The 22,578-nt window shown below is 48.2% G+C and overlaps 1 protein-coding gene across 2 annotated transcripts; it reads left to right on the forward strand.

Annotated features, from left to right (window-relative positions):
• The first annotated feature begins 7,720 nt into the window (after positions 1-7,720).
• KLF4 (KLF transcription factor 4) lies at positions 7,721-12,262 on the forward strand. Of its 2 annotated transcripts, XM_021534008.4 has the most exons (5): positions 7,721-8,161; positions 8,251-8,368; positions 8,506-9,394; positions 9,473-9,637; positions 11,139-12,262. In XM_021534008.4, exons 1-5 carry the CDS (start codon positions 8,157-8,159, stop codon positions 11,312-11,314), a joined length of 1,353 nt encoding a protein of 450 aa, XP_021389683.3. In that variant the 5' UTR covers positions 7,721-8,156; the 3' UTR covers positions 11,315-12,262. The 2 variants fall into 2 exon arrangements, with proteins under 2 accessions (XP_021389683.3, XP_085422357.1); XM_085566231.1 differs by having other exon boundaries at positions 8,506-9,637.
• The last annotated feature ends 10,316 nt before the right edge of the window (positions 12,263-22,578 follow it).

The following is a 22,578-nucleotide window of genomic DNA, read 5'->3' on the forward strand; positions in this document are numbered from 1 at the left end:
GCAAAATTTAGTTTAACTTTGAAAATCAAAATGGACCTGAAGGCCAGAGATACCAATGTTGTGGTAAGTCCTGCAGCACTGGCCAGGTTCCATTTGGGAAATATCCAAACAAACTCTTCTTCCCCAGCCTCAGCCCACCAAAAGCTCACCCTCACAGAAGTGATTCAGTACTTCAAATAGATTTTTAGGCTCACTCTTCCTCTCTCCCTCTCCTTCTGGAGGCAAAGCTACACTCCTAAGTCAGTGATTAAGCTAGGTGTCCACTGAGTCACTGCTGCCTATTGTGTGAGACAATGGATTTGTAAAGCAAAGTAGATTTTATTGATAGAAACACGCCTTGGCAATCAGTCCTCTAAGGATAAAAATCATGGATTCATCTCACAATGAGTATGTCTTCACTCATGAAATGCCAGCATCCAGAATTATTAACTGGTGCAAATACTCTATCTTAATTACTTGCACATTTTATTCATAGCCTTGGCTGCATTGGTTCTCTTAAGTCCCAAATCTATGCTACATAGACCCTACCTAATTCACCCAAGGAGGTTTTAAAGGAGTTCAGAAGCAAATACTTCTTTTGTAAAGTTCAGCTGTATAATTTCTTGGCAAATGGATGATCTTCGCCTACCATTAAAAAAAAAAAGTGGAAAAATTAATGTTGCAAAACCAGGCACACAACATTTGTGTGCTAACAAACTAGATGTGCCAGAACTACAGTTGCCCATGCCGCCGTCTCTTGGCCCCTTTCTCTCACTGCAGGATCACAAGCTGTTTCACAGAGCAGCTCTGCGTCACCCACGGATTGCTCAAGGTAGGTGTTGTTTGGTGTCAGACAGATTTATCCCTGCACTAAATTCCACCTAGGGCTTCCCATTGACTCGGCATCCCCGAAGGCCCAGCGCCTGCCAGTAGGAAGCTCTTGGCACAAAGACTTAGGTGGAATTTAGACTGGCTGAATCTGGAGCCTAATGAGCAGCTATTCCTCATTTTGTTTCTTCCTCATTGTGCAGAGCATGGCCCCAGGCTTCAATTACTGCATGCTATTCAAACCCTGCTCAGAATGCACCATTATTAATTTCCCCATGTTTCCTCATTACTGATTTCCTATGGCACTTCTTGTCCCCTTCTCAGGGCCCTGCAAGCTCAATCTGCTTGATGGCAGGAGTGAAGTGAGCAGTGAAACTCACACTCAGCAAGGAGGGGCAGCCAAAACTCTTCTGCTGGCGCAGGGCACCTGTGAGGAGGTGTTCCCCAGGGCAGGGACTGTTTTGTGCCACCAGCTGTCCATGGCAAAGCTTCTCTGGAAGAAATGGAGCCACCAAAACTGTCCTCCAGCTATGCCATCATTGTGCAGTGCCTATGTCAAAAATCTCTGACCAGTTGCCATATTGCTCTCATTAAGAGAGCAAAGGACTGTTATCATACAGTAATGGGCTCGTGCTGGTCCATTAACATTGGAGTAAAGCTGAAGGAATTTATGGAAACAATGTGGAAAGCCTGGTATTTATTCTCAGAGCAAGGCAGCGCTGGTCCTTTCCCCCAGTGTTCTCCTATAATGTCTTTATTCCTGTTCAAATGAGAGGAATATTTATCTAATTGTTTCCTGTGCTGGATACAGGTGCAGCGAAACAACAGATGTTCTAGAATTCAGCATAGCAAATAGTTAAGAAAGACAGTTTGGGTGAATCAGCTGTCCAGGTCAATTCATCCACAGTGCTGAGTGGGAGGAACCACTGAAAAGTGGCAGAGGTGTTGTTTACTGTCCTGTGATTACCTAGCTCATTAGCACAAATGTAATTGCAAATACTCTTGGTTAAACTCAGGAGTACTTTGCTGCTAAACTCTTATGCAAACTCAAGTGTATTACACACAAGAAGTAGCTATCTCCTGTATTTTCTACTTTTCTCCTATATGGCACCTTAATTCTTTGTTAGGAAGCATGTTATCAATTCAGATTACATTCCTTAGAAGCACCACTTTCCCTCAAACAAAAAAAAGCTCGGAGCTCAACCAGGGAGAAAGGTTTGAAAAATACTTAAGGAGTGACAGACAACTTTTCCTTGGTGGGTATTGAAACCTGAATTTCTGCAGTATCAGAACTTCCCTACTAGCAAAATGCCACTTTTTCTATGTGCTAAAAAAACACTGAACACCAGAGCAGGTGTGCCAAAATCTCTCTGCTCTCATCAGCTTCAGTAACAAGAAAATTTAAATTAGTGAGGACATTGCTCTATTGATGACATGGCTCCATTTTGGAATTACAAGGGAGGGGTGAATTTATTTTATACTGCCACTGCTTGGGAATGTTCTGGGAAGTCAAATCTGCAGTAAGGTGCTTCATTTTTATTACCAGAGATAGATAATTAGATAAAGATTACTATTTAATAGATGAGGAACACTGAAAAAGAAGGGCCTGAGACAAGGAGGATGAGGACAATCTCTTCTGCATAGTTTTTCCACAGGTATTGAGGGAACTGGGAGATCATCAAATAGTAAATCCCCTTCTTTCAGCAAAAAGAGGTATTCTTCCAGTGACACAGATAAATTAGAAGTTCCAGAGGCTACGAGACAGCAATGCCTTAAATATGCCATGGAGATAATAATGAGAGAATCTGGTCCCAAGGAAGGATGCAAGGATGCAGAAAGGTGAATTAATAATAATACAAGTTCTTGGTCTCTTCAGAGACCGCTCCACAAAGCAACTCGGCCTTCTCACAGATACATTTCCCTGCATCTTCTAGCATATACCAAACCTATCACCCATCAGTGGGGACCATCTCGTTAGCCAGCAGCTGGTAATTTCTCAAATTTTCTTTATTTTTCTGTGACTCCTCCATTGGGTCTGGAAAAATACAATGCATCAGCCTCATGCATTAAAAAAAAATCAATAAAATCACAGGCAAATCAATAAGCAAGAGCTCATCCTTGTGCCCCCACATTACATGCAGGACTTTGAGAAGGATGCTCATTGTGGAGTTTTTGTTTGCACTAGTCCCACTGTGGGAGCCACTCATTTAAGTCGTTGTTAAGAGTTTGGGGAGCATCTCAATTCAAAGATGGGGAAAACCCATTAAAAACAATGACAGATGGGGCTAACCCATCAAAGCAAGGATGCAAAAAAAAAAAAAAAAAAGAAAAACTCTTTGTTTTCCATAAGGAGCTCAAGGTATTTTTGCCTCTTAGAGGAATTCGACAACCCTTGGATTTTTTGCAAGCAGAAAGTTGCTGCATGCAAGTGATCCTGGGTGGTGCTAAACTGTGTGAGGGCAGTGGTTGCCTCTGCCAGGGACTGAGGTTGAATTGATGTTACTGGGTGGGGGAATCAGCACCTCTGGAATCTCAGACAGGAGTTATCACTCTGGGGGAAATTCAGAGGGAATCACAACCTGCCCCCTCAGCTCATCCCTGCCAAGCCCACCACTAAACCTTGTCCCACATCCACATGTCTTTTAAACACCTCTTAGAAAAGTAACATAGCTATCAACAAGATATGGCCAGGTTTTCAAAAAGCAGGTGAGAACAAGTCTGACCACAGGCACTGCTGACATTCTCAGCTATGACCCCAAGTGTGCATGTGCCATCTGTGTATGTACACACTTACTACTGCTTGAAACCTGCCTGGAACTGCTCACAATCTTCAGAGATGCGCCCTTTGCACTGTACTAATAACCTACAAGTATAACTGCCAGCTGAGCAAGGGTTTATTTCTGTTTAACAAAAACAAAGTAACCCGTGCAGGAACAGATAAATAAAGCTTGAGCTCAGTTGTGCTTGGTGAGGAATATACAATACACAGCAAAAAAACAAATCCCCAAGGACAGGTGTCCCTGAAGGAGAAGCCAGAAGGGCAGTTTGGTGGCCATGGCTCTGGGCTGTCTCATCCTCCCAGGTGAGCAGAGATCCTGTGGGAGGAGGGTGAATCCCTCTCCAGAACACACCTTGCACAGCAGGTGTTGGTGTGAAATCTCACACCTTCCCTCTCTCTTGGCTGCAGTGCAGCTAATTTGGGTGGCATGGGACATAAGAAACCCTCCAGATACTGCATTTCCTCGAATTTCACCTGCTCTCCAGAAGCCTTGTCAGGGTAAAACACAGCACAGCACCAAGGGTTATGGAATCACTGCTTTTGATGAATCAGCAACGGGGACTTTATTGGATGTAACCCAGCATCATGGGTTTGTTCCCAGTTCCCCTTTCATTATGTTCTGCTAGGAATGGAGCAGGGGTCCTGGCATCTCCTGACCCTTGTAGCTGCTGGGACAACAGAGTGCAATCCCAAAACTGTCAGGAAAGCCATCTTCCAGCAACACTATGACACAATCTTTCCCAAAGCCTGCAGTCCCTGATGCCATCAGCTGCTGCCACAGACAACCAAATCAAAGGGGATAAGCTGCACACCGAGGTTCCTGAGAGGCAGTTTGTTGAAAATCGAGTTCCAAACTTAAGCTTTAAAATAAACATATCAAGATAAACAGATTGGTCTTTGTTTCAGGCACAATCAGCTCAACTGTTTTTTCTTCTTGTTGATGTTCTTAATGTTTTTCAGTGTGTGATGTCATTTCCTGAGGACTGTCTCTGCTCCAGAAACCTGCGTTCTTCTTTGGCTTCTCTCTCTGTGTTTTGTGGTTTATACACAGGTGACCAGTTTAGCACTGACTCAGGCTGGACACTAAGGCCTTTCACTTGGTCATTTTTACTCTGCTCTACACTTGGGCCACCAATACAAGTTGTTTGAAGGAGGCAGTAATTCTTCTGCCAAAATGGGTCAGCAGCACCAGCGGCAAGTCTAGGGCAACCCCACTCCCACAGTGAGATGTGGTAAATGTGGAAGAAACCTTTTCTTTCCACTTAGGGAGGGAGAGAAACACACAGAGGCCACAGCAGTCTGGCACAGCGAGGGCTGCAGCAGGCTCCCTTCTGTCCCAGCACAGCATCATCTGCAAAAATGTCATTTCACATCCCAAGGCAAGAGGGGACACAAATTCTGTGCAATTCTCTATCTGTGTTAAGCAATACCCAAAGTTGGCTTTGAACAGCACAGAAACATGCTGTGTTCTAAGTTAGTGGAAGGAAAGTTTTAGAGAAAATTGGGAAATTTGGAGCAAACTGAGACTTAGGAGAAATGGTCAGCTGGCGACAGAAGGCATGTTAAAATAAGTCTGTCCTAAGAAAACAGCATTTATGTTGTTATGTAGGCTGGGAAAGCATTAGTTGTGAGCAGTTGCAAACTTCATTAATTTAATTTCCACACTGAGGACCATTAAATCTCAGTCCTTATCATGCAAGGGAGGAAATCACTATTGTGCTTCATTAGTGAAGAAAAAGAATGTGCTGATCTTTATGTGGGATATTCAAATTGCAGGTGTCATCGGACTTACGAATTCCTGCAAACATCCACTTTTTTAAGCATGCTGCCAACATTTACACAATTAAAAATCAAGACAGATTAAAGAGGGCCACATCTTTTTAATGTGAAATTTACACATACCTCACACGTGTCTGCCTGAATTATCCAGAAACATGGCAATCAAATCTATTTTAATGAAAGATTGTAAAAGCAAACCTGTTTTATTTCAGTCCACAATATTCAAAACTTCTCTTCCTGGAACCCATGAAGTTCTGGCATATATTTCAAAGATCACTTACCTGCTTCTGAAGCATTCTTGTTCTCCTATTTCTAATAAGTGATGTGATTTTAATTTTGATGTTGGCCTCAAGTGATCCTGAGTTTGAAATTTGGACCAGGAAAATGCTGCATTGCTTGGGAGATCTGTAAATTAACAAACTTACAGTGAGAGGAAACAAACAAAGACTAACTGATGGGGAAGAAATGTTCCGAGAGCTGCAAACCTCCACATCAGGGGCTTTCTCCTGAGACTAAGATAGAAGGGATGTTTGGACCTACAGCTGTTTGCATTCAGTTTGGACACTCAAAGTGGTTGTCAGAGAGTCATAGAGCACAAGCCCTGCATGGGAGTAATAGCTGGGACCTGCTCCAAGGGGCTGAGCAGACCCCCAGCCCTGCACCTCCAAACAGGGAAGGGGCCTCCCTTCCCCTCCTGGGCATCGTCCTATATTTCACCAGCCTTCATCTCCCCACACTAATCCTTTTTGTACCTGTGGTTCCTGGCACATCCTCTGCCAAGACACGGACTTTGAGCAGGAAAAAAAAAAAAAACCAAAACAACAAAACAACAAAAAACCGAAAAAAACAACGCTCTGCTTTTTAGTGCCAAAGTTATTAATAATTAACATTCACAACACAAATCCGGTAAAACCGGTTCGGCAAATATAGAAAATAAAGCCCGGCGTTTTATTATTATTTTAGGGCTTAATTTAGTCATCGTAAGTTACTCGGGCTCATGTTTGCAAATCACGCAGAGCTGGGACTTCACCCCTCCGGCCCGACCAGTTCTGGAGAGCGGCGGGCGGCGCCGGGGGGCGGCGGGGCGGCTGCCGGCGGGGGGAGCGCCCGCAGACCCCACTGCTGGATCGGGACAGCGCCGGGAGACCGGGACACGGCCCGGCGGGGCTCCCGCCGCGCGGGGGGCGGCTCGGAGCGCGCCGGGGCGCGGAGCGCCGGGGCTGCGCGGAGCCGGGGCGCGGAGCGCCGGGGCTGCGCGGAGCCGGGGCGCGGAGCGCCGGGGCTGCGCGGAGCCGGGGCGCGGAGCGCCGGGGCTGCGCGGAGCCGGGGCGCGGAGCGCCGGGGCTGCGCGGAGCCGGGGCGCGGAGCGCCGGGGCTGCGCGGAGCCGGGGCGCGGAGCGCCGGGGCTGCGCGGAGCCGGGGCGCGGCGCCGGCTCGCCATTGCCCTCTGGAGGAGTCTCTGCGCGGGGCTCTGCGAAATTTGGGGGATGTTTTGTAGTTTTAATATTTTATTTTATTTTTTTTTTTTTTAATTTTAGGGATTGTTCTCAGCTTCGCACCCACCGCGCCTCCGGCAGCGCCGGGAGGAGTGGGGGGTTGCCCGACCGCGGCTCCCCGGACCGCCGGGTCCCGGTGATAGCAAAGCCGAGAATAGCCTTGGGTTTGGCACGGGTTGTGTGAAGGACCGCGCCGTCGGGGCGGTCCGGAAAATAAACAAAAAGGGGAAAGAAAAAAAAAATAATTAAAAAAAAAAAAAAAAAGAGGAGAAAAAAGAGAATAAAATGGGGGGAAAGAGAAAAAAGAGAAAAGAAAAAAGAGGGGGAAAAAGAAACAAGATAAAAAAAGAGAAAAAGAGAAAAAAAAATAGGAAAAAAAGAAAAAAAAAAGGCAAATAAATATAGGGAAGAAATAAGGAAAAAAAAAACACAAAGAAAGTTAAAGAAAAACTAAACAAAACGAAAAATAATGAGATGCAAGGCTCGGGGGAAGGCGGAGAGGCGCCGGCTGCTCGGGATGCTCTGTTCCACCTCCTTCCCTTCCGCGCGGGGCCGACGATTCCCGACGGGAGCTCCCACGCCGCCGCCGGTGCGGAGCGCCCGCGGCGGGCGGGCATCCCCGGCGCGTGTGTCCCCGCGTCCGCGTCCCGCCCCCCCGCGCCCGCGTCACGGGGCGCTCGGGGCGGAGCCCCCGCCCTCCCTTTCCGTGCGCTCCCCGCGCCCGCCCCGTCCCCCCCTTTTCCACACATGTCCGTTTGTTGTCGCCGTCGCCATGGCGGCGGGGGCGGCGCGCCCGCCAAGTGAGGTGATAAGAGGGAGCGGCGGCGACAGGACCGCGCAGTGCCGACCGGGGCGCGGCGGCGGCGGCGGAGCAGCGCGCCCGGCGCATCCCTCCTTCCATCTACCCCTCCTTTCCCCACTGGCACCACCGCGCCCCGTCCGTCCTGCCCGGCTCCCCACATGGCCGCGGCTCCTCGGGAAACGCCTCGCGCCGCCGCCCTGCCGGTGCCGGAGCCGCGTTACCGGGCGGCGGCCGCCGCCTCCGCCTCCTCTTCCTCGTCCCCGCGGCGCCGCTAGCGCCCCGCGCAGCGCAGCGCAGAGCTAGAAGAAGAAGAAGAAGAAGCAGCAGGAGCAGCAGCAGCTGCCGGGCGCTCCCGCGGCACCGCCCCGGCGGCGGCGCTGCGCCGGCTCCGCGCGGCTGGACGGCGCGTCCGTGCCGCCTCTCCTCCCTCTGCTCCGCGCCGGCGCTCGGGACCACGGCGGCGGCGGCGGCTCGGCGGGACTCCCCGGCACGGATGCGGTGCGTGCCGGGTGCGGCCGCCGCCTTCCCTCCCTCCGTCCCCTCCCTGCCCGGCCGTCGGCTGACTTCGCTGTGTCTCCCCACCGCAGGCAGCCCCCCGGCGAGTGCGAGATGGCGCTCAGCGGCACGCTCCTTCCCTCCATCGCCACCTTCGCGGCGGGCGCCGCGGGCCGCGAGAAGGCGGCGCGGCCCGCGGGCCCCGGCAACGTGAGTATCGGCGCCGCGGCAGCGCGACCCGGACGGGGCCGGGCGGGACGGGCCGGGCCGGGCCGGGCGGGGCGGGGGCCGTCGGGGCGGGCGCGGCGCCGCGCGGCCGGGGCTGAGCCGTGCCCATGTCCCCGCAGCGCTGGCGGGAAGAGCTGTCGCAGCTGAAGCGGCCGCCGCCGGCGCTGTCGGCGCGGCCGGCGGAGACGCCGCCGTCGGAGCTGGAAGGCGCCGCCGCTCTCGGGCCCCGCCGTGACGCCGAGGAGTTCAATGAGCTGCTGGACTTCGACTTCATCCTCTCCAACTCGCTCATGCACCAGGAGCCCGCCGCCGCCGCCGTGGTGGTGGCCCCCGCCGCCGCCCCGGCCCCCACCGCCAGCCCTTGCCCCGCCGGGCCCTTCGCCTACCCGCTGCCCCGGCCCGAGCCCGCCGGTCTCCTTTACGGCGGCGGCGGCGGCTGCGACGGGCCGCCCGCCGCCGGGTCCGCCGCGCCCTTCAACCTGGCCGACATCACCGACGTGTCCCCCTCGGGAGGCTTCGTGGCCGAGCTGATGCGGCCGGACCTGGACGCGGTGTACCTGCCAGCGCCGGCCGCGCTGCCGCCCCTGGGCAGCCTGCAGGGCAAGTTCGTGGTGAAGGCGGTGGGCGACTACAGCCACCCGGGGCTTAGCTCCAAGAGCGGCCCCGCCGCTCCGCCGCCCGGTGCCGACGGCCCCGGCGCGCCCTACACCTCCCTGCCGCGGATGTGCCCCAAAATCAAGCAGGAGGCCGCGCCGCCGTGTACCCTGGCCCCGCCGCACGGGAGCAGGCCCCGAGGAGCCCCCCAGCACGACTTCGCCCTGGGCAGCCGCCCGCTGCCCGCCCGGAGTACGCCGTCGCTGGGGCCCGAGGAGATGCTGAGCGGCAGAGACTGTCTCCCCGGCACGCCGGGGCTGGGCCACCCGCCGCTGCCCCCGGGCTACCCCCCGGCTCCTGGCTACCCCACCTTCCTGCCCGAGCAGCTCTCCCCCGGCGCGCTCCAGTACCAAGGTGAGTCCCCGCGGTGCTGCGGCGGCGGATGTCCCGGCTTGGCGCCGGCCCTGCTCACTCCTCCCTGTCCGCCTGCAGAGCTGATGCCGCCGGGGAGCTGCCTGTCCGAGGAGACCAAGCTCAAGAGGGGACGCCGGTCACGGCCTAGGAAAAGGACGGCCACGCACACCTGTGACTATGCGGGCTGCGGCAAAACCTACACCAAGAGCTCTCATCTCAAGGCACATCTGAGAACCCACACAGGTTAGTCCCATTGCTGGGGTCAGGGGGATGTCCTGGCCTGAGGGGCACGGGGTGTGACCCCCCCCCCCCCCGCCTTGAACAGTGAAAGGGTGTGAGCACAGGAAAAGCAACAAGACTTTTCCTTGCTGGGTTTCCAGGCTTTTTTTTTTTTTCCTCCCCCCTTGGCTACGTGAAGTTCTGAGCAGTCTTCACTTACTGGCTTGACATTTTGCTTAATGGTTCAGAGTGACTCAGATGTGGGAGCAGGTGGGTTTCTTGCCAAGTCACAGTTTGTTACTTCTCTCTTGCTGTGTGGCTAGCTAATTAGCAGGTAGCTGGAAGCCAGCTGGGGTTTGTTGCTCTGGATTGTTTTGGCCCACTTCTGACAAGGCAGGAGCCCTCTCTCGAAGATAACTATTTTCTTTGCTGGTGGTTAAGTGCTTCGCACACTCACCCCTCTCTCTTGGCTGGCTGTAGGGCAAGAGGTTGTGCACTACTGCAAGCTGTTGCTCCCTTTTTGGGAAAACTGAGATAGATTCCCTGAAGAGAAGAGGCTTTCAGTTGAGCTGGCAGCACTGATGGGGTGCCTCGCCTATCTGTAGGACATCTCCCCCTGTACCTGCAGAGTTTAGCTGTTGATTGTCCGCTACTAGAATTGGGATAAAATCTGCCCAAAGTGTGTATGTGAGCCCAGTCTCTTAACTTTGCAGCTGAGTGCGGAGTTGCAGTAATTGAGCTTGTGAAAGCAGGTACAGCATACGGGTTTCGCCAGCGTGGTCATTCCGTAACAGTGACTAAATAACCTGGGAATTTGCATAATTCGAATCCCTGGGTTGTGAACCTGATTCAAAACTTTCTCCTGAAGGGGAGATGGGAAAGGGAAAATACATGGCCCTGCAGTAGTTAGACTGTGTCTTCAGGTAATGGCAGAAAGGGGAAAAAAATGGGCAGATGATCAGTGAACATCTGCCCCAAGCCAGTCAGCACCATCACCAGGATGTGTAGGACAGGCAGTTTGTAATTGTTGGGGAAGCTCATCTTGCCATCAACAGTAGTTTTTGTATAATGAAGACACTAGTAAGACCGAGTCCTTAATCAGGCTGAGCTAATGAAAACAGTTTCCGGCTGTTTTTTCATTCTTGAGACCTACAATTACCTAAATACGTTGTCTGCTGAGCTATTTCTGGTTGCTATTTGATTGTGTAACACTGCCAGCAAAAACACACACTCAGGTACTCTGAAGTTTCATGTGCAAGGCAGTGAAAAGGAGGATTTTAGTGAAGATTTAAGGGACACTAGTATTTCATAGCGCCTGTACATCTTGAAAAGACAGTCTTGCTCTTTTAGTCTTTGCAGTTCGTTTGCAACTGCTTCATGAAGTTTGTTGCATTTGACCACCCTTTTGTTTTTTCTTGGACAGCTGCTTGAAAGAAGGTTCTACAAGTGGTAGCCACAAAAAAAAAAACCTAACTTACGTGTTTCACTGCTTGTTTTTTTGGGTTTTTTTGGGGTTTTTTTACAGGTGAAAAGCCTTATCAATGTGACTGGGAAGGCTGTGGGTGGAAGTTCGCCCGATCCGATGAACTCACTCGTCACTACAGAAAACACACAGGCCACCGCCCTTTCCAGTGCCAGCGCTGTGACAGAGCCTTCTCCAGGTCAGACCACCTCGCCTTACACATGAAGAGGCACTTCTGATTTGGGAAAGCAGTGGATCTTTCCCCCGACTGCCACAGAGATTCAGTATTTACAGCACAAGGACTGTCTTCCACAAGACGGGGAGAACTCATTTTAAGCACTACAGATAATCGAGGTGACATCTTCCAAAGAGTGGAAAAGAGGGATAACTCTATACAGTCATTGCAGCTTTCTTTTTTTATAGTTATACACTTATGAAAACCAAAGATGTTGGTGTCAATGACTGGATCTTCTATCATTCCATTTGTAAATCCAACTTGAATTATTTCTGGACTACAGAATGCCAAGGAGTGACTGGAAGTCACGGATATCAGGGTTAAACAGACTGTATGTAGTTCGGAGGGTGGGGATATTACACAGGGAAATTACATTCCCTTAATTTCCTTTCAATGCAATATTAGATGTACATGTCATCTTGTACTTCCTTTTTTTTTTTTTTTTTTTTTTTTCCTTCTAAAAGCCATTACAATGTTAAAAGAGGAGGAAAGTTCAGGTACAGAATTATATTTTAAAAGCCTATTTCATGGTGCTTAGTGACTGTTGGTTCTATAGGTACCAAAAACAGGAAGCCAAAGTTCTCAAACTGCTGCATATCTGACAAGGAACTATATTTTATTTTCCGATTGCCAATTATGACCTAAATCAGGTGAATAAACCTGGTTTATCTTTTTTGTTAAGAAAATAACTTTATGCAGACAGTCTGTAATGCACTGTGGTTTCGATGTGCAATAGTTTGTACAATGGTTTATTCCCAAATATGCCTTAAGCAGAACAAATGTTTTCTATATAGTTCTTTACATAATAAATATGTAATATAAATTTAAGCAAACTTCTATTTTGTATATTTGTAAACTATGAAGTGTAGTAATGAACATTTTGTTGGAATTTGTATTTTGCATATTCAAGGTGAAAATAAGTTTTAAATAAACCTATAATGTTTTATCTGAATGGTTGGTTGCTCTAGTTTTTTTTTTCTGTGTATGAACATGGCCAAAGAAGGTTTCTTAGGTATTTGTTGGTGGTTGAGTTTACCAAGGCAAGCAGGGGGGTGGCAAACGCTTTTAGTCTCAAGACTCTGACAGACAGGATTGAAGTGCAGTGCTGATGTAACATCTCTTTTTAGGGAAAAAGGTGTATGGAAAGATGTCAAACTGCTGCTTATCGCACCTGCATGGGTAAAACTGTAATTTACCATTTTTAAAGTAACTTAGTTTAAATGATTTTTTTAGAGGACATAGTTCTGTTGAGGACATAAAACCTTGTGCATCTGATGATAACAAATCCTAGAAATAATTTTTTTTTAGCAGTCTTTTCAGCAATTAAGGATTCCCCTCTTCATTGCTTTGGATTTCTTAGGCAAGCCTGTGTAACCACCCTAGTGTGATCAAAGGAAAACCCACTCAGTTGAGCAAAGAATTAAACCCGGCTTGGAGAATAAAGGGCGCATGCACAAAACGCCGCTTAACCAACACCTGCATGGAGTTTTCTTTTGAAACCTGCTCTGTCTGGGAATCCAGTCACTCAACGAAGAGCCAGGATTCCTGCAGGAATGCACACGTAGCAAGGGAAGGCTGACCATGCAGGGACTGAGGACGTGTTGCTGCCAGGTCCCGGTGTCCTTCCAGCGGTGCCGCACCGCAGCTCCGCCTGGGTCATCGCCAGCCCCGCCGTGCTTCTCCTTTGGGACCTCATTGTTCCCACTGCCTTACAGAATGTGTAGCAAACACATGAGTTCCACATGCTGCGTGAATAGGATCTGGTTTTCTCACTACTCTTCGATAAAAGGGAAGAAGCGATTCCTTTTCAGCTGATTTGTAATGTCTGTCAGCTACGAATTTGGGTGTATGTGGTGCCCTATAAAGCTGGGAAAAAAAACAGCAGGCAAGAGGCTTTTGTATCTTTGCAGTAGTTAAAACAAAAGTGGCAATATCAATTTTTTTATGTGTGAATGTGCCTTCGGAATGCTACTAAAGTTCACATTTCGATGTGGTGTTTGTGTGGGGACCGTTGCCATTTCTCCCTCAGTTTGTGTAAGTAATATAATGATGCAGAAAATATTTCTCACCCCTTATCGCCTAGGCATGCTTTGTTCAACTGAAAGCTATCTTTGTTGATTTGGTTTATAGGTAACACAGGCAGTAGGGAATGTCTTGTTTGGTTTGCAAATAGCAAGCATTTAAAGCTAAATTAAAGCTATGAGTCATCCTTTATCTGAAGCTTTTTCCATGTGAAAACTTTTTTACAATTAAACCAGGCATTTTTTTACCTCCTCTGTTTCTCTGCCTGTGAATTCTAGATGAGAGATCCAAAGTCAGCATTGAAGCTGGTGTGTGCTGAGGGCCTGAAATGTCATTGTGCCATCCAATAATGCCGGGGCAAGCTTGGTAGGTGTAGGATCTCCTTTGTATGGCTGCCATTCAAAACCTCTTACATATGTGCAAAATCTATGTTCTAGCACATCTGTAAGTACTGAAATCTGAGTATTTCATCTGGGAAACTGGTTCTTTTTACTTTTCAAGCATTCTGTCATTATGCACCCTTAAGAACTTTGTAAAGCACTGTAGCATTTAGTAAGGCATTATCTGCTTCAGCCAGCTTCAGTTTTTGCTTGATGTTTTTATGGACCCTAGGTTTCTAATTGCATGAACAATGGCATTCTTGAAATGGCATTGTTCCCTATTCCACTTGATTTTTTTTTTTTAATTCCTTTTTGTCCCTGATCCTAACCAAGCTGTCGTCGTGTATGAATTTCCAGACTGACAGAGACAGGACTGTAACTTTGTGTTTAAAAGGAAATGCTGCTATGTCTTTAACCATTTCAAAATTGCTACTCCTATACCTTTTTCAGAGGAAAAGCCAACTGCTTGCTTTTTGCCAAACAGCATTCAACACATGAGAGGCAGTCCTTACTCTTAAGGAGGTGTATGGGGGAAATACTGAAATGAGCAGTGCTCTGGTAAGTAGAGCTGGAAGCAGCATGTTGTGTTTGCCACCTGTTTCATCGTGTGTGGGATCGTGGTGTTGCACTTTGGTGCAGGATTGCACATGGATGCAGTGAAACAACACATGTATCAAGAAGCGTATCTCATAAAAACATATGTAAAACACCGAGAACTCTTGTAAGTATGTCTTGAAAAACAAGATTTCTTTAGCGTTGCTAAAGCTGTACTCATGTGGCACTTTTCTGGGGCATCTAAAAGGGTTTGAGGTTATTAGGGGTGGCCTCTATGACATGGGGTGAGCCCCTCCAGAGCTGCCCCAGAACACAATTTCAGGTACTGAAGGCAAAACCTCTTGCGGCAGGGAGCGATCTCTGCAGTCAAACTGCAGCCGTCCTTAATCCTGCTCACCCCTAGCCCAAATCTCTCTGCAGCACGCTTAGCATGTATAGATGGAGCTGCTTAAAACAAGATGGCACATGCCTGCCTGCTGAGTGCCAAGTATTCAAAAGTGGCACCAGAGTAAAAATCTCAGAGCCGCAACTGCCGTGCACTTGTCTGCTGCACACCATGGCCTGGGAGCCTGGGTGTGACTGTGACTCAGCACAAGTGGCTTCAGCCACCCCATGTTACACGGAGGGCTACCTGCAGGAGAGTTTTCTTATCCCTTGTGGTGGCTACCAGATCCTGCTGCAGCTGAACTCAACTTTGGATCTCACAAGGATTTATATTAAGCTGATATGAATCAGTGAATTTCATTCTCCTTCTCTTTAATAAGGGAAGATCAGAGACTGCTGCGGTTAATCACCCCGAGTGCTAACGGTTCGACAGAATTAGTTTACACAGGTTTCCTATGGGAGTGTGCTGGATCTTGGAGCTAACCTGCTTTCACTGCAGTCCCTGGCAGGCACTCTTAACAGCATTTGAGTGCAAGAATTTCTAAATTAACCTGTGTCTGTCCCTGGGCTTTCTTCCCTTCAGTGCAATTGGGTCGCGTGTGCTCTAAGGCAGCAGGAGAATAGGAATGGTTTGCAAACTGGGGACAGACAGAGCAGTGGTTACGCCACTCAACTATGACTCGGGCAGGGATCTGGATGTTGTAGAAGAGCTGGTAGGAGGAAGTAAACTCAAGGTATGGTGAGCAAAACTGATAAAGAGAGGAAGAGGAACACCACCACCACCACCACCACCTGCGGCACTGCCACGTGTTGACTTAGGCTTGCCTGGAGAGCACCCCAGATTAAACAGCTGTATTTAGGCTTGGTGGATGTATCTCTGGACACCGAGAGAGATGAGCATGTTTAAAAGAGGGGATGGCCCATCATTCACCGAAATTTAATTGAGGTCACATTGGCTTGGAGCCACAGGGGAACACACCCACATTCCCCTGTCTGCCATACACCTGGATGACTCACGTTTCGTCTGCCCTTCGCTCTTGCCGTGACTTTACCAGGGGAACAGAACATTTTCATTACTGCTGAAGGCATTGCCACTGAGCACAGAAATTGCCTCTGCGGCGTGGAAGTGGGCGGTGGTGGTGTATCTGCAGCCTGGTTCTCCTCCCTGGATGCATATAGGAATCTGTCAGTCTCTTTTTCACCTTTGGATGCATTATCTGTGAGCCCTAAAGGCTGGAACCTTAATGGTGTGAAAGACAGGAGGGGGAAAAGTGGCCTGTGCTTTATTAATGTTTATTCTATATTTAGAGCACGTGTTCCCAGAGATTTACAGGAGACAGGCGGCCCTAATAGCTGCTCACAAGAGACATTAGACAGCTGTACCTTCAGTAATGTTTTCTGTACTCTTGGAGCTGTGACTTCTTTTGGACCGAGATGGTGATTTTCACACAGACCTGGCTAGCTTGGGGTCAACCTCATGACTTGCTAATTAAGAAGAAGTTTTAGGGAACATGGAACAAGCCAAGCTGCTTTCACTGTGCAACCTGGGTGAGCAGAAGGGTAATCATGTGCTGCTATCACCGCAGCCATCTTGCTGCAACCCTGAAAAGTTTTGCATGGTTTTGCTTTGGGTACAGCATGCTTGTTTATCAAGCACAAGCTAAGGCTTGCTTAAATCTTGCCATTCAAGTTCTCCACTGTTAAACTTTCAGCTTTATTCAACAAAATAATCCAGCTTCCCTGTGTTATTTGGTTTCAGGCCTTTAATTTTAAGAACAGATATCCCGCAGTTATCCAGAATGATTTACCCCACTACTGCCACAGCAGTTAGGAAAAATCTGACAGGAAATGCCACGCCACCAGTACAAAGGGGTTCCTTCACTGGGAGCCTCCTCGATGGTGCTCAGAGTCTGCTTCTGCATGTCCCAAAGTCACAGAATCACAGAGTCACAGAATCACAGAATAAGCTGAGTTGAAAGAGACCCTCAAGGATCATCAAGTCCAACTCCTGGCTCTTCATAGAAACATCCCTGAGTCTCACCATGTGCCCAAAAGTATTGTCCAAATGCATCTTGAGCTCTGTCAGGCTTGGGGACGTGCCCATTCCCTGGGGAACCTGTTCCAGTGGCCAAACACCCTTCGGGGGGAAGAACCTTCTCGGAATATCCAAGTTGAACCTCTCTGACACAAGCTCGGGCCATCTCCTGTCCCTGTCCCCATCCCTGCAGAGCAGAGCTCAGTGCCTGCCCCTCCTCTGTCCCTCACGAGGAGCTGCAGAGCTGCCCTGAGGTCCCCCTGGCTCTCCTCCATCCCAGCAGAGCGAGTGCCCTCAGCTGCTCCTGGTGGAGCTGCCCCTCGCCACGGCCCTGCATGTCCCCACGGCCTCCTCAATGGCATTTTGACATTGCCCTGCCCAGAGCTGCACACAAAATTCCAGCTGAGCCCCCCGGCCCAGGGCAGAGCGGGACAATCCCTCCCTGGCCCGGCCGGCCATGCTGGGCCGGAGCCCCCAGGACAGGGATGTCCCTCCTGGCTCCGGGCACTCCTGGCTTGTGTCCAGCTGGTCACTGACCAGGAGCCCCAGGACCATCCCAGGTGCAGAATCTGTCGCTTTCACCCATTAAACTCCACATAGCTGCCATTGCCCAGGCATCTCATTTGTCAAGGGCTCTCTACAGGGCCTCCCTACCCTCAAAGGACACAGCTGCTCCTCTCAATTTCATCTGTGAACTTGCTCAGTGTCCCTTCCAGTCCTGTGCCCAGGTCATTTATGAAGAAATTGAAGAGCACAGGATGGAGCCCTGTGGAACCCTGGCAGGAGCAGAATCTTCAGTGTGCTTTGCCCTTCCAGCCCTGGAAGGGCATGGGAAGGCTCTCTGATTTTGCTGGCCTGAGGAACCAGACCTACATTTTCCACATGGGAAAACCTGACTCCGTGGGCTTTTGCCACTGAGTCCACCCAGCGCTTCCTGACGTGTAGAAATTCTGCAGAGAGGGCTTTTCTCATGTGAGGAAAGTGGCTTCTTGAGTTTTGTTTCACACATCAGGCCTCTGGGAGGGTGCCATGGTGTCAGCACTGTTCAGTGTCCAGATCTCATCTAGGGATTCCTCCTTGGGGGATCTCCTGGGGGCTTAGCACCTGTTGTTCTTATGTTCCTCTTTTCTGATAAAAATTAATACTGTGAATTAGTATGTTGATAAAGTACTAGGGGCAGCACTGATGGCAATTACTGAACCATGTTGGAATTTACTTTCCAAGCTCTGGACAAGGTTTTATCCTGTGTTCAGACTCAAAACATATTGATTCAATAATACTGTTGGCAACGTAAGGGGACTGCCCAAAGGGATGCATTTGTCTTTGCAATGGGATGTACAAGTCTTGGCTGTCCATTCTCAGTTCTCACATCACACTGTTTCAGCAACAGACTCCCCCAGCTGACAAGGGATGGCTGAATTTGTTTGCTGTGCAGCAGATAATAATCTGTGTTTCAAATTCAAATAATTCGTGTTTCAAAACATCAAAATGCTTTACAGTGGAAGGCAAAACAACTTTGCCACTTCAGCCTTCCTGCCTCCCCAGTAACTGTTCATGCTCTCTGCAGCTTTAGAGAATATTACAATGCTGCTGTCGCCTGTACAAGATGTTTGACTACCTTCCTTCTGCAAACCCCTTCTAACCAGCATTTGCTTTGACAAGGCTCCTATGTTCACAGTGTAAAACTCACTGCCAAGGCTTCCTGTGCAAAGAGACCCGCTTGTAAATGTGCTGCAGAGGAACAGAGGAGCACAGGGCAGAGCAGTGGCCACTTCTGTCTGGCCATGGGTGTTCTGTCCCAGCCACTGGCCAGAAATGGGGCTGAAAGGCACAAGTGACCCTGTGATGGGCGTCTCTGGGGCAATCCCACTTTGCTCTCCCTGGAAAACCCCCTTCCAGGGAGCCCTAATGATTGCAGGTTTGTTCAAGCTCAGGATCCTGAGAAGCAAAGATGCCTTTCCATCCTGTGTTTACTTTATGCTGTAGTTCTGCAGATTCCACTTACACTAATAAATATTTGATCCTCTTTGGGGCCTTCCTGAGCTTATGGCTTCTGATGGACCTTCTGGCAAGGAGTTCTGTGATTGATTATGAACTAGCCTAAAAATGTAGGTGGTAGAGGGGAGAAGAAAAAAGGTATTTATTTTCTGTAATATCTGAGGCTGTTGCCTTTCAGATTGCTGCTGTTTCCCCTTTCCTACACACTGCAAAGAAGGAAAAGATCTAACCTCTAGCTCTACCTCAGCCTTGAATTTGTTGTGTACTACCAAAGGCTGGAAGAATTTGACTTTGGTTGTGTTTTTTAATGAATTTGTGAAGAGAAAGTAAATATGAGATTTTTACATATGGATGAGTTAATATAGTCTACTGTAGAATGGAAGAATGCTGGGATATTTAGCATAATATGATCTTTTAGTCAATATTTAGATGAAGTTTTGGTTTACTGGTTTCATTTTTCTTTATTTCCAGGACATCTGAGAAGCCCCTACCCATCAATCTCCCCTATGTTTTGTTTTTTTTTTAAGGACAGGTGTTTCTTCAAATTTTATTCAAAACAAAAATACTTCTCAGTATATTCTTTGTTACACCTTGCAAAGTTTTGTGAGTAGACTGTTTGTCAAAGTGTTTTCCAGCTCATGTACCTAAACATCCACACAGGTTGGAATAACTCATCATTTATTTGTACAGCTTTATTACTGAGGCATTATAAATAATTGTGGGGTTTGTGTATTTGCTACTGTTATGTTTACTGTTACGTGGAAAGGAAAACTGACCACAGCAATGTTTATTGGCTCAAATCTAACTCCAGGGTTTTTCTCTTTGATTACACCTTCAAAACCTGTTTCTGCACATTTTCCCTGTTGTTGTGTCCTAGGCCTTGAAGAGCAAGTGTCAAAAATGTGGTGTCCTTTTGTACTAGGTACTGAAATTCATTCCAGGTGAGAGAAATCTCTTTCTAAGAAGTGATCTAGGTGTATCAGGGCTGTCTGGGAACCTGACTACTTCATTAACAAACCAAATTCATTTGGTTGCAGGTAAATCCCCTTGGTGAGATGAGGTTAGGGTTTATGCTGATTTGGGGCTATGCAAATGAACTGCATAAGCAAATCCAAAGCATTATATATAAATAGGTAGCACTTTGAAAAAGTTTAAGATCCAAATCTTCAGGGTCCAGCACTGGAAACTGTGTGTGAACAAGGCAAAGGAGTGGGGGAAGGGTGTTATGGGAGAATACAGAGTAAAGGAATGATTTAAACATTGGCCAAACCACTGTGTTAAGTCAGAGGTTTTATTTTACTGGCTTCTCCCAGCATTTTGTTTTGTGCTAAACATAAGGTGCCACAGTTTACATTTAATAACTCTGTCTAAATTAGTAATTGACATAAATACTGACTGTCCATGAACAACATCCCACTAGGCAGCACAGAAGTGCAAAAGAGAAATCTCTTCCTCTGCAGATGTATATCATATATAAAACTTGGTGCATGAATTTCCTCAGGGAAGGAAGCACAGGGAAGTCACTCAGCAGATTTTTTTCAGTCTTTCCTTGCCTGTAGCTTTGCACTGCCTGGCTGCTGGGAGCAAAGTGACAGCAGACAGACAAACTCCCAGGATAAGTGCTGTGACTCTCTCTTCCTAGGCAGGACTAACAGCCAGTACTTGGAGGAACACAGGGTCCACTCTGCCACTGCCTGCATGGCTCCTGAGACAGGGATGGGAAAAGAGGAGAGAGGTTGGTAGGAGGAAAATTTACAGGCAGCCAAAATGGCTCAGCAATGCTCAATGGAATAACAGCTGCTCTGATTTCCTCCTCTTTCATATACAAACGTCTCAAACCCAGAGCTGTTTTGGGCAACAGCAGATGGTAATTCTTTGAAGTATGGTAGGTCTACTGTTGTTTCTCTTTTCTTTTCTTTTCTTTTCTTTTCTTTTCTTTTCTTTTCTTTTCTTTTCTTTTCTTTTCTTTTCTTTTCTTTTCTTTTCTTTTCTTTTCTTTTCTTTTCTTTTCTTTTCTTTTCTTTTTTCTTTTCTTTTCTTTTCTTCCTCTCCTCTCCTCTCCTCTCCTCTCCTCTCCTCTCCTCTCCTCTCCTCTCCTCTCCTCTCCTCTCCTCTCCTCTCCTCTCCTCTCCTCTCCTCTCCTCTCCTCTCCTCTCCTCTCCTCTCCTCTCCTCTCCTCTCCTCTCCTCTCCTCTCCTCTCCTCTCCTCTCCTCTCCTCTCCTCTCCTCTCCTCTCCTCTCCTCTCCTCTCCTCTCCTCTCCTCTCCTCTCCTCTCCTCTCCTCTCCTCTCCTCTCCTCTCCTCTCCTCTCCTCTCCTCTCCTCTCCTCTCCTCTTTTCCTTCCTTCCTGCCTGCCTTCCTCTCTGCCTCTCTCCCTCCCTTTTTCTTTCCCTCTTTCACATAATCATTATTGTAGAAGACAAGATCTCTGAGATCCCCCAAGTCCAACCTTGCCCTCCCTTCTTCTCTTCCTCCCTCTGTCCCCCCACACTGTGATTGCAATGACACCATTTAGCACTACCAGTTTATTGAAAATCTGCAATTTTGCTGTGGAGCCAGGCTGATAATTTTGTTTGGGAGGTGGGGTTCTCACTTTACATCTGGGTGCTGTTCATAAAGATCCACTCCTTAGAGCCCTGTGGTGGGAACAAAATGATGAAACGCCTTGTGAATTAACAGAGAAATTGAGATGAAAGACTGAAAAACACAAAAGCAATCAGAAACCTAGAGACAAGGGGGCCTCGACCAGCAGCTTGGCAAGTGCTTTTTATGTCTGTGGGGTGCAATGAAAAAGCAAGCCACACATCACCATTCAGGCCCCTGAAGGGCCTCATCTTATTTCCTTTATTACAATGAAGAAATTGTATAACATGGTCAGGGTTTTCAACCTGGGAGGTGTGTGAAAGTTCAATTTCTTTTATTTTTTTTCCCCTCTGAATTCAAATGACATAAAAGTTCACGAGGTTCCCAGCAATGCTCATTATTTAGTATGCACAAATACGTTCTCAGGTGATGAGTAGGTGATGAGAAGCAGCAGGAAGGAGACACTGGGGAATGCAAAAAAGATGTGCCCACCTTGTGACTTTTGACTTGAGTGAGCCCAAATGAGCACTGGGTCCTGTGTCAAAAAGAAGTGGTGGTGATCTCTTCTTTCTTTAAAATGAGGGAGTGAATAGAGAATGCCAGGCAGTGGTTTTCTGATTCTTTAGGTTTGTTTGGGGTTTTTTTGGGTTCCCCCTCAAACTCTGTTGAAGATGTCTGGGTTTGCTCTGTGTTTTTATTTACTTATAGATATTTCTGTCGCACTCATCACCATAGTATCTGGGCAAATCTCTCCTTTCCTGTATCATGTAATTAAATCTATACTAAATACTTGTGTTCATGGCGGGGAGGTTAAACCCTGCTTTTGGAAGGGATTTGTGCCTTGTAATCAAACACCGCTTTTGCCATGATGTTGTGTTTCCATGTACATGTGAGTGGGAAAATAGAGTCCTGTTAAGGCTGCACCCTCACACACCTGCTGCCTTGGAGTGTGGGGCCATTGCAGTCCAGTGGCTGTTTTGGGATCTTTGGATTTGCCTTTCTCAGGTGCCAGAAGCATTCCTCACTATTCCAGTCACCACCTGGGCTGAAAGAGCACTAATACACACTCGCTGAACTTAAATAGGGAAATACAAAGTCCTCTTGAAACTCTTTTTGCTATTTTTATTATATCTGTGTGGAAGGGGCTCCCGGAAATGTCAGCTCTTCCCTTCAGGTTTGCAGGATGAGACACAGCAAGTGCTGGGTGAGGCTGGATCTTTCTGAGGAGCCAGCTGCAGCACGAGCTGGCACTGGTCACCTCCCCTCTGTGTCTGGCTTGTGCCACATCCTCTAAAGGAATTTGGCTTTAAC

Source organism: Lonchura striata, chromosome Z, assembly GCF_050655825.1.
Source record: "Lonchura striata isolate lonStrDom1 chromosome Z, ASM5065582v1, whole genome shotgun sequence".
Classification (NCBI taxonomy): domain Eukaryota; kingdom Metazoa; phylum Chordata; class Aves; order Passeriformes; family Estrildidae; genus Lonchura; species Lonchura striata.